This window comes from Chroicocephalus ridibundus, chromosome Z (assembly GCF_963924245.1).
Source record: "Chroicocephalus ridibundus chromosome Z, bChrRid1.1, whole genome shotgun sequence".
Classification (NCBI taxonomy): Eukaryota; Metazoa; Chordata; class Aves; order Charadriiformes; family Laridae; genus Chroicocephalus; species Chroicocephalus ridibundus.
This window is the reverse complement of record NC_086316.1, coordinates 58,018,155-58,030,753: the sequence shown is the minus strand read 5'-3', so window position 1 is coordinate 58,030,753 and position 12,599 is coordinate 58,018,155. Positions and strand designations below refer to the sequence as shown.

Here is a 12,599-nt window from a genome sequence, read left to right as displayed (position 1 = left end):
CACACAGCTCAGCTCAGCCTGCCTGCGTGCGTCTTGCATTCCAAACAACAGAAGTCTTTGGAAAGGTTTATGCTACAGCCACCTATCCTAGAAGATCTAAGCAATGTGGATAACCTGGTTCATCATGGAGCAAGCTGGACTGGCGCTGTAACATCCACAGCACTGGTGGTGTTCACTTTATTGCCATGAAGCAGTATGCTTGCTCCAGGAAAAAGGAAACTGACCTCTCTAGTCTTGCGTATGGTCTGCCTGCTAAGTCAAATAAAATCACAATAAAGGTCAGGAGGCCAGCTGTTCTGCCCCTAGCAATAGAGAAGGGCAGGCATGAGGGGTGAAAAAGACAGGAGGAAAATGTAAGCTGAGTGGTGCATGGCAACATCTATGTTTGCAACAGATTAGTTCTTTTCTAGTACATCCAAAGAGCTTTGAGTGAAGATTAGGTTTAATGAACTCATTTTCTTGATTCCTGAAATATTTTATAATTACTGGCACATGAAGTATTTTTCCTATGTAACAGGAAAACAGACTTTCCTTTCCAGTTCCAGACGATTTAAAATTTCTTCACTGTATGGCTTTGGGCAGAATCAGAAGCTAAATTACCTGAATAGCACACACATGCTGTTACCTAAGAATGTGATCAAACAGATGGAAATCTCCATATCCCATCTCCCCTCAAAGAAAATGTTACGAATTTTAATAGTAAAGGCAAAACTTTATATGATTTCTCTGGACCATACTGTATGTTTTAATAGCCAACCAGAGTCATGCTAAAAGACGCAATGCTTCAAAAATAAATGAAGAGGCAATAATTCTCTAGCAAATTGCACTTGTGCTCAGGGTTGTGTCTTGGCAGAACAATATAGAAATCTTTCATTTTATCCCTATTAAGTGATATCAGACACAAAGACTTCTTGGTACTGATTTCAGTTCCCTGCTCTTGGACAAACTCACACCATAAAAAAATCACTTAAACATAATCACTATATATATATATACACAATAATATATAATCACAATCCTTTCATAAACTGACACAGGTCCACCTGAAAAGGTTTGTTTTTTCCTCTGTTACTTGCCATTCAACATCTCTTTCAGAAATTCAGTCTTTGATGATCCCAATGATTTTAATTTTTTTTAATTGACGTGCCTTTTTGGACAAAACCACAAAGAAACAACTCCTGCCCCAAAATCTTTGCTTGGCTGCTGCTAATTTAATGATTCTGTAGCTATCTAGCATGTAGTTCACTACTCTTTGGCAAAAGTGGTGGTTTGTGATTCATTGCATCCCACTTAAAGAGTACCTGATACAGACTACACAGGTCTATTACAACACCTATTTATTGCTGCTGCAATTCACATAATGAATAATGACATACTGTAAACAGCCTATATTCAGAACGATCCAGATTATTCAATTCTCAGGGCACTTATCCTGCAACAGCAGCACAACCATGTTACTGAAGAACACACTGGATTTACAAATAAAACAATTCAAAACCACTCTGGATAATGAGTCATTTCTTCCTTGGTATACAAAACTTCCTGTTTGAATCTTGTCCAATTTGATAATATATCCAGGTGACTACACAAAGGACAAGAAGATATTAATCATGTGTCGGGATCTGCAATCAACAAGTAACAAGTTGATCTATTAAATGAGGCTACAAATGAGCCTAGAGGTCAATAAACTCTTAGTTTAGTACTTCATGACCATTGAAAATATCTCTATATTTTCTATGTGTGTTAAAATTAGCACAGCTAATAACTCTATTAACTTTAGGAAAAGATACATGCCAATGCATAAAGGTCCAAGACTTCAAATAGAAGTCTGTCAATGCTACTTGGATGCCTATTTGACTAGTAGAAACCAAAGAAATTGTCTCTTTAAGGAAATCTTCCAAGTTATCTGGGTAAGTATCTTTCTCGGGAATGCACAGTGATGAGGGTCATCACTAGTGACAAGGAGCACCAACAGAGTGGTCTTCCATTCTAAGGGCAACATTCCAGTTTTAGAAAAGTGTTGGGTATTGTTTTCAAGACTTTGTTTTAGCCTCTTTGGAACTAGATTGCATCACCACTATAAATTACATAATTTTAAAATGCTTACATTGTATTTTTTTAAATATACTTTGCACAGAGCATGATGGTCGTTTTTCTTTATTGCTCCAGATTTTCACTCCTGTTGATACCAGCTTATAGGAAGAACTGAACTACTTACAGAAAAAAAGTAGCCACTCCTTATCTCCCAGGTGATCATTAAGCTGTTTCTGTCAATTTCCTTCAACGAATTGTTCAACAGACAGAAGGCACTGCTATTGACATCCATCCATGACCTCAGACTTCTAATTACTGGCATATTTTACTACTTTCTCTTGGAATACTTATGTTGTTGATCACATAGTTGTCCATGCTTATTTTATTCTAGGTGGAAAGTATTACTAATTAATTGTACAAAAGACACTACTAAAATAAGATTTGGGTGACGCTTACATTCATTAATAGCTACTATTTGCCCTGCATACAAACTGGAATAAAAAGTCATTACGAACCTTAATTCGGTCTGGTTACCGGAATGCTCTTATGGAAGCTCTAATGTCTCTGAAGGAAAATACACACTTAAAAGCAATAAGGCCTGAAAATCAGCTCTTCCCATAAGACTCATGAAGAGTTACACAGAAGTGAAGCACAACAAGGTATGAGATGGGCTCCACTTGAGCATCACTCACTTGAGTGGCTCCCCGGGGCCAAAATTAGAAGGCACAGCTTTGAGCAGCCCCAATACTGCTTCAAAGTTTGTCAGGCTTTCTGTTGGGTATCAAACCAAAGCAGGGCCTAAGCTATCACTCTCATGGTAGTTGAACCTGGATGATATTGAGCATTGTTACAGACCTGTGTCCAAATTTTATTCTGGACAAGCGTTCATCATAGAACAACCTAGGTTCAAAGGGACCTTGAAAGATCATCTGGTCCAGTCTTTTGTGGAGAAGTACAGCACCTCTAATGTGAATGATTAATTCTGCCCACCTCAAGTGACCAGTTATTTTAAAAGAAATGTTTACAATATGCCTCAGTTAACGCTTACCTCAGAAAGTGCCATAATGTCATACTGGTGTTTCAAGACAATATGCATGTCTCAAAGAGAACAGAAGCAAACCTGAAAACTGCTGAAAAGTTGGCTGATTAATTTTGGAAAAGGCTTTGTCTGAAAGGAAAGAGGGGAAAAAAAGGATGCTGATATGAGGCAAACTCAAGCTATTTACCATAATGATTCCACAAAATGGCACTGTAACTTCCAATATAAGTGAGTTCTCTATCAAGACAGCAAGATTTATTTCTCATGAAAAAGAGCCAAAAAGATGTCTCGAGGTACTTTTGCCCTTTGTTTCAGGTATTGACTGTAATTCTCACCAGGCAAAAACATGGAGCAATGCAAAGCATTCATCTTTCATTCGACTATGTAAAAAATGAACATACTGGAAGGAGGTGGTCCAACAATGCAGAAGCAACCAAGTATTTACTTAAGCAACCAATCATCAAATAATATTGTCTTGGTCTATGATATAAAAAGTATGGAAGAGAGTTTTTCCTGATCAGATATTCTAGGCAGAGTGCAATGATACAGAAGCTACATATAATCACCTACCCAACTACAGAGATCAACTACATTTAAAGAAAAATAAGCATTAATCCCAAATGCTACTATTTCCTTAAATACTATATATTAGGTATATACTTTACACACTTCCTTTACCTCAGTGCTCTTTGAATAACTGTTCACGTATGTTGGCTATGCCCTTATTACCGAAAGTAAATAGGCAACAAAGTACTTAAAACTTCAAGTCTGTCACAGTTTTCCTAGATGTAAATATGTCAGTATGAATCTCAAAGCAAACTAAACAATAAAGGAAACACAACATCAGGAAAACTCTGCAGCCCCTCCCTAGCAAGGCTATTTTCTGAAAAAGGGATTTACTATTCTCTCTCTTCCACGTATTCCACTGAAGATTATCAAATGTTCTCCTGAGAATTTTTTAGTTATTTTTGTACTAAAATGAGGGTCTCCTGAAATCAAATTTATGTCCTCCCTTGAAATCCACCAGCTGCCTGCAGGACACAATCTATGACCTTGCAGTTCCTAATGCCCTCATGTTGCTGGCAACGTATCCAGCCAGGGCAAGGAAAGAGGAGCAGTGGGAACTGTGCAATACCGTCCAATGAGAAACCAGAGAAAGAATTTATTGCGTTAATCAACATGAAACTGCAGTTTGTCCCAGATTTTGTGCACATGGCAAGAGATGAGGAGGTTGTTTACAGTACTATGTAATTCCTGAGACAGTCTGGATGTTAAAATGTCTGTCTGCATTGCACAAACGCAGGAAAGTCCCTGCTACAAGTTTCATGGCAATAACATTTCTACCCCTGGGATTATCTGTTCACTAGTAAATATCCTTGATAAACAGCCAAGATTGTTACAGTCTGTAACAATTAGACAGGCTTTGGTACATGTATAGGAAAAAAACTTTCCAGCCTTTTTTCTGTCCCTAAGAATAACAGATCCTTTTGGTGTCTAGAATAAACGACCAGACTCTGAAAGCCCTGAGGGCACAGCCCGGAAGCCTACTGGCCCGGTCCAGTGTCCCCTAAGGACTTCCCCCTGCACCCTGTCCATGGGCTCACATGGCCCATTTCAGCCTGACCCAGGGGTGTTAGTCCCTGCCTGAGCTGTGCTGTAGGAGCGCTTGTCTTCAGACTCATCTCTGGCTCTGCTGCCTGGGTCACCTCAGATCTGTGCTATAGGTAGCTTCACTCCCTGAAGGACCCCTTGGACGTACATTATAGCTTCTCTCCAGTTCTAACACAGCCGCACTGTTGCCTTGTCTCCAGCCCTCTCTCTGGTCCCATCTCCTGCTGCTCCAAATGGTCCCTGAACCTGACCCATCACTTGCCTTAGATGGGATGGTCCATGGAGCTTGCTACCAGAGCCTTGCTCTGCCTGCTCCACTTTGCACGCTGTGGGAATGTCCCCTGGACAATGAGGGCACTGCCTGTGCTGTAGCTGCTCTGGGTGCCTGGCTCCCATCACCTTCTGCAGCAGCCCCATTCTTGCTGCTCCCTGGACACGGTCTGTGTTGCTGATGAGGTCACCAGATCTTGTAGTGGAGTTGCACCTCTCTCAAGCAAATCCATGCAGAACAGAGATGAAATGTAACAGCTGGTCAGCACATTCCTCATTTTCTGAGGATAACCTCTTCTCTCTCAATCTAGTCTCTTCACAAGTGGAAAATTCACTGAGAATTTGCTATTTGCCACTCATTTAAAAAAACATGTGTTAAATACTGGGCATTGATTACTTTAGGAGACACACAAGCCTAAACTCTGCCAGCACGTCACTTATCTTGTATTGCATACCTTGTAACAAATAAAGTAGAATAATCCATTGACGCAAAAAGGATTCAATTTTAAAACGGACGCCCTCATTTGTAATAGTCAAAAGTTTACCTAGATGAATGCTGCAAGTATATGCTCTACTGTTTTCTAGTATTTTTGTTGGGATTCGTTTGACGGGAAACATGTTCAGATCATACTTTTTGTGTCACGTCCCATAAGGGTACTGTAAGTCCACTGCAAACCTCTAAAATGAACTCTTAGTCTATCTCCTCCCATGACTTATTTTAATTTCATCTATGCCTTGCCTACATAGCACAAAGAACCATATTTAAAATTGGTCAGCTTAGTTGCAACTGATAAACAATTTGTGCTGTAACAAAATTTGACATAGCTGTCGTGCATTGACCTTGGCTGGCAGCCAGGTGCCCACCAAGCTGCTCTGTCACTCCCCCTACATTCTTCACTGACCTTGATGTCTCCATAGTTGCTTCTCCCACATATTCTCACTCCTACTTCCCTGCTGCTGTGTTTTTTACCCTTCTGTTATCACAGAGGGGCTACCAACATCGCTGATTGGCTCAGCTTTGGCCAGTGGTGGGTCCACCTAGGAGCCAACTGGAACTGGCTCTGTTCCACATAGGGGCAGCTTCTGGTGTCTTTTCACAGAAGCCATCCCTGCAGCACCCCTTCTACCCAAACCTTGCCACATAAACCCAATACAAGAGCAAGTGCAAATGGGTTTACAGCAATGTTCTTCCTTGTTCAAAATATATTTATGACCCTGCTAGGTGGTTAAACCTGGCTGCACAGAAAAACAATAAAATTTCTAAAAAATGGTCCTTTACTCTGTTGGAAGCTTAACATTATACATATTCCACCCAAGGAGTTACTGAGGATGCAAACTGTTACTTTGAGAAAAATCAAATAAAATTAATAGATCATATCTTCAGGAATGGAATCTGCAACATTTCCGGAAAAACTTATGACTGATAGACAATTGTTTAATAGCACAAGAAGAAACTTGCTAAGTTTATGGTGGGAATCTGTTGAAAAAACAATGTCAAACATTTACCTAGGGTTCAAATGCACTTGACAGAATTTATGTTTCAGGAAATTTGGATTTGCATTCCAGTTATGAATATACAACTCCATGGGACTTCAAACTACAATTTACTACAAACCAAATGCTTATCCTCTCTTCCATGAAACATCCTCAGTCCTTTCTTGTTGTATATCACAGCATGAAGGTGTTTTACTGGGAAAAAACCTGAGAGTTCAAAATGTGATTTATATTATGAATTGTTTTAGGCATGTGCTGGACTATACCACAACTTGCTCTCAACCTTCACTCTTCTTAGGGAAGAGTCTGGTTATGATATAATTAATTCTTAGACAGCTGCAAGTTTTTCCCTTACAAGGAATCCCTGCATTATTTAGACTCTGGCATCTGTATTTCCTAACCGTACTCTCATCGCGAGGAATCCCTGGGATGCCATTAACTAAGTGTTCCTCAGATAACCCGCTTTTTTTCAATATTGTTCTATAGCTCAGACCCCTACAGACACCTTACAGCACCTACAGAAAAATGAGTGAAAAATAAACTAGCATGGCTTCTCTTAACAAACTAGAAGTCATTGCCCACCATTTATCAACAGGCATCTGAGCCCTTGACATTCCTGTTGTGTTAGACATTGCATAAACATATATTAAACTGCTGGTCCTGCCTCAAAATGTGTACAATCACATGATTAGGAAAATCATCCACAAACACCGTAAAAAGGGGTCAAAGTGCGGAGCGTCCCTTCTGGTTAAAAATGAAAACCTGTAGCCATGGTTTTTACAGAGGAAGCAAATCACTTATCGATGTTTTACAACGGTTTTGCATTACCTGTGGTTCCTTATTGTGTTGGCTAGGATCCTTTTCATAACTCTCTGCATAGATTCGGAGAGTAGCTCTTACATGGCTAGAAGCACTCATTCTAAAGATGAGCCTGGATGCATCTGAAAAAATAATCCGCAGTCCCTATGGGAAAAGAAGGAGCAACATGTATGTAAGGTGGTAGTACATTTACAAATCACAGTTCACTGCTTTAAAATAAAAAGTGAAAGTAAGACTCATTTGGATGCAATTCCTTTTTTCCTGTAACTTCGGACAAGTCTTTTATTACTCTTTTTTTCCTCTCTAAAGACTAGAAATTACCATGTGTATTCCCTCCCACTCCTCCTAACAAGGACTCTCTTACTGCTGTTTTTATTTTCTTTAGCGGATTTGTTCTTGTGTGTGGCAGAGCACAAAATCAATGGGCTGAGAAATAGTTATAAGATCAGCAAGGATCAGTGGCCTAAGAAATAGCTACAGGAACAAAAAACAGTTGTCAGTAGTTAATACAAAAGATAGGATCAGTTGCTACTCCTCATAGATCATGCATCAATATCTGATTACAAGGATTTCAACAACAGTCTGTAGTACAACTTAGAATCATAGAATCATAGAATGTTTAGGTTTGGAAGGAATTAGATTATCTAGTTCCAACCTTAAAGATTATCTAATTCCAATCCCCCTGCCATGGGCAGGGACACCTCCCACTAGACCAGGCTGCTCAAAGCCCCATCCAGCCTGGCCTTGAACACTTCCAGGGGTGGGACATCTACAACTTCCCTGGAAAACCTGTTCCAGTGTTTCACCACCCTCAGAGTAAAGAATTTCTTCTAATATCTAATAAAAATCTACCCTCTTTCAGTTTAAAACCATTACTCCTTGCCCTATCCCTTCAGTCCCTGATAAAAAGTCCCTCACCGTCTTTCCTGTAGGCCCCCTTCAGATACCGGAAGGCCACTATAAGGTCCCCCTGGAGCCTTCTCTTCTCCAGGCTGAACAACCCCAGCTCTCTCAGCCTGTCTTCATAGGAGAGATGCTCCAGCCCTCTGAGCATCTTCGTGGCCCTCCTCTAGACTTGCTCCAAAAAGTCCATGTCCTTCTTGTGCTGAGAACTCCAGGGCTGGATGCAGTATTCCAGGTGGGGTCTCACAAGAGCAGAGTAGAGGGGCAGAATCACCTCCCTCGACCTGCTGGCCAAGCTGCTTGTGATGCAGCCCAGGATATGGTTGGCCTTCCGGGCTGCAAGCGCACATTGCTGGCTCATGCTGAGCTTCTCATCAACCAAGACCCCCAAGTCCTTCTCCTCAGGGCTGCTCTCAATTCATTCTCCGACCAGCCTGTATTTGTGCTTGGGACTGCCTCAACCCATGTGCTGGACCTGGCACTTGGCCTTGATGAACTTCATGAGGTTCACACAGGCCCACCTCTCAAGCCTGTCCAGGTACCTCTGGTGGCATCCCTTCCCTTCAGCATGTCAACTGAACCACACAGCTTGATCGGCAAACTATCTGAGGGTGCACTCAATCCCACTGTCCATATCACTGACAAAGATGTTAAACAGCACTGGTCCCAGTACTGACCCCTGAGGAACACCACGCGTCACTGGTTGACACTTGGACATCAAGCTGTTGACTGCAACTCTTTCAGTGTGGCCATCCAGCCAATTCCTTATCCATCCATCAAATCCATGTCTCCCCAATTTAGAGACAAGGATATTGTGTGGGACAATATAGACAAGTCCAGATAGATGACATCAGTTAATCTTCCCTTATCCACCAACACTGTAACATCACTGTAAAAGGCCATCAATTTGTAAGGCATGATTTGCCCTTAGAGAAGCCATGCTGGCTGTCACCAACCACCTTCTTATTTTCCATGTGCCTTAACTTTCCATTTCCCTTAACTTGGGAAACTTAACTTAAGGTGTTAACTAATTTCAAGTGAATTTGCTCTTTGCTCCCATCTTCCCCTCTTTTTTCTTTCCTCGTCCCCCCTTTCATAGTGTATATATGAACACATTCTTCTACTGACCACAGACTTGGATCCACATTCGACAGCCTTTCTGTACAGGAAGGACATTAAGGCCAAAGGACTAAATTGCACAGTTAAATAGTTGTAGTGCTTCAATACTTTACCAATTCTGCACTAACACGCAGTCTAGTTCCATTTTTGTAAATGCTACCCTTAGGCTAAGTGCCACCTTTACTATGCCACTGAACTTTATTTCCCCTTTTAGTCCTGCTGTTGGCAAATGCCTAGTGCACAAACTGAGAACCTTGCTACTTTTGTTTAAGGGGCAGTAAACCATTAAAAATGAGAGAATTAAGAGAGAAGCATTTTATTCTTCCAGTTTTATCAGCAGCTTGAGAAGACACTGATGTTAGCAAAACAGCGCTTCAATATTCTAAACTATAATTAGAAGCCTTTGTTAACTTGTGTATATGCCAAAACATCTTTGGCACCATGTAAAGCAGTGTTTGGTTGACAATCACAGAATTGTAGAATGGTTTGGGTTGGACCTTTTAAGGTCTAGTCCAACCCCCCTGCAATAAGCAAGGGCATCTTCCACTAGATGAGGTTGCTCAGAGCCCTGACAAACCTGACCTTGAATGTTTCCAGGGATGGGGCATCTACTACCTCCCTGGGCAACCTGGTCCAGTGTTTCGTCACCCTCATTATAAAATAGTTCTTCCTTATATCTAGTCTGAATCTACCCTCCTTTAGTTTAAAATCTTGTCCTATCACCACAGGCCCTACTAAAAAAAGTCTCTCTCCATCTTTCTTATAAGCCCCCTCTAAGTACTGAAAGGCTGCAATAAGGTCTCCCCGGAGCTTTCTTTTCTCCAGGCTGAACAACTCCAATTCTCAGCTTGTCTTCACAGGAGAGGTGCTCCAGCCCTCTGATCATTTTTGTGGCCTTCCTCCTGACCCGCTCCAACATGTCCATGTCTCTCCTGTGTAATGTCCATAAATACTAGAAAATACACAACAGGAAAATATCCCACGTGGATAAAGGGTTGGATTAGATGGCCTAAGAAATATTTTCCCATCTCTAACTTTGGTGATACTATGAAACTTTTTTCAGCTGCTAGTATGGTATTATGTATTAGTTATAACATGTATTGGCAACATAAATTTATCAAGTAGTCTCAATATGTATAGCATAAGTGACAAACAGAAATAGTTACACTCAGAAGACTGAGCTTTAGAGCTTGTTTTTCTAATGTTTGCTATTAAGCCAACTTTGTAATGAGATTATTCAGTTGATGCTGATGTGAGTTTTGCCGTTGATTTCAACGGAATCAAGATTTCATCTTGGATGCCTAGAATTACAGACAGTTTGTTACCATCTGATTCTGTAAGCAAGGGGTTGTCTCTTGCTGATTGCTCATTAGACTTAACTTTAATGACAGTGAAAAGAAAGAAGACAAATTGAAGAGTTTTGCAGTTCTGGGTATAGCATGTTTTGAATGGTTGTCAACCAGCAGCTCAAAGTATGGAATATTAATGTCAATCAGCTTTAAGAGAAGAGGAAGGGAGTCTAACATATCTGCACAAAATGGAACTGTGAACATCACAGCATGTGATTGTCTTCCTCTCCAAAGACTAAACTGGGATTTTACATGCTCCTGCCAGGCTGAGCAACTCCCACCATGATACGACTAGCAAGACCACTTGAATACTCTTCACATACTACATGTTTATCTGGCAATAGTAACAATAACATTTTGTTACCAGGCTTTAGCACATCTGAAGTCTCACCGTGCATTAAATTATGGTCTTCAGAATAAAAAGGATTTATAAACACTCCCCATAACTCTTCCTGTAATTTCTTGATGCAACAAGACTCCACCAAACTACAGCACCTGTAGCCAGTTTGATGCTTCAGTTAATGGCACTTGGAATGTTTATGCAATGTATATAGACACACGACCGCTATTCAGACAGTTCACAGTACTATTCCTGAGCTTATTATTTTCTTCATTTTGCATTTTTCAGGGACACATGACTGCCAGTACTGATTTTTACAAACGTTATTATAGCTAATGTTTGTACGTAGGACTAGGATTCCTGCCGTACAGCTGAAAATAGTCTGTAAAAGGGAATTACAGAGACACAGTGGCTATACTCCTTCAAAACAATAATCCTAAATGCCAGGGAGAAATCATATGCTATGGCCTTCAGAGCTAGATTGTCAAAGTCAACTTTTAAAGTCACAATATTTGCACCTGAAGATCTAGTTTAATTCATTTTTCAGAGAGCCCAGCAGCAAAAAATCTGACGTTTGACTGTCCCTTAGAAACAGTGATTTAAGCAGTAGCAAAGAATTTAACTCGTGAAGGGCACAGAAATTAATGACAGCTGTTAAATTTTTATATTCCTCACTGTTTTCTGGAAATTACGCCTAAAAGCTGTGAGTTACAAACATTTGTTAAAGACAAAAAACCCAGCCAAAAACACTGTTACCAAAAAATTATGAAAAAGTATTGCCTGGAGAATACCCTGCAACTCTGCATCTTTTGTACAGACAAAACCAAACAGGTTTTCCCCACTTCTTACAAAATACCCATTCTAACACATAAAAGTTTTCCTTTTTGACATTTTTGAGCTTTTGTGGTCATCAAGGTCAAAGCAAGCTGGTGAAATTGCAAGCAGCCTACATACTGTTTGTCGTGATGGCATTTTTTCACCTGACACAAGCTCTGTTAATTTAAGCCACCTATTTGCTATTTATTATATAGAGGGTGTCAGCTCCATGAAACACAAAATCTTATATGCCGTACTTATAGATCGACACAAAAGGTAAAAAAAGAAGAGTAGCACACTGAAAAGCCCACAGAACAGAGTAACTTCCAGTTTTAATAAAACAGGACACAGTATTTGTCACAAGAATAATGTTTTCTTATGGGAACAGATTTCTTTTTTTTTTTTCTTGGAGGAAGCACATGAAAAGTACAGCTCCCACACTGAACATCTGCAGATATTTATTTTAGGCAAATTGGGCCTGCTAATGGACATTAATGAGCTGTGTGGAAACTCTGAAACAAAATTATGTTCCATGGTTAACCCACTGACTTTGAGGCTGATATGATGGAGCTGGAGCTTCACAGGGATTTCCTTCTTGTACATTACAATCCAGTTAAACAGCTTGCTGATGTATTAGTACCTACGAAGCACTCAGAAAACTAAATCTATTACATACTGGTTTCCAGTGGTTTGGGTTTTTTTTTCAGTTACCAATTTCATAATTAAATAAATAAATAATTGTCATAGTAAGTTAGCACAAACAAGACTAAGTAGCAAACTTAGAGCAAAATCTCTTATGTTTTCA

General features: G+C 40.2%; 1 protein-coding gene across 1 annotated transcript in view; it reads right to left on the bottom strand.

Moving 5' to 3' along the window:
• PGM5 (phosphoglucomutase 5) overlaps positions 1–12,599 on the bottom strand; it is an 81,666-nt gene that overhangs the window by 5,841 nt on the left and 63,226 nt on the right. Inside the window, exon 10 of the mRNA XM_063320435.1 lies at positions 7,277–7,411. Within this exon, the coding sequence (XP_063176505.1) occupies positions 7,277–7,411 (135 nt within the window). The remainder of the gene's footprint in view (positions 1–7,276; positions 7,412–12,599) is intronic.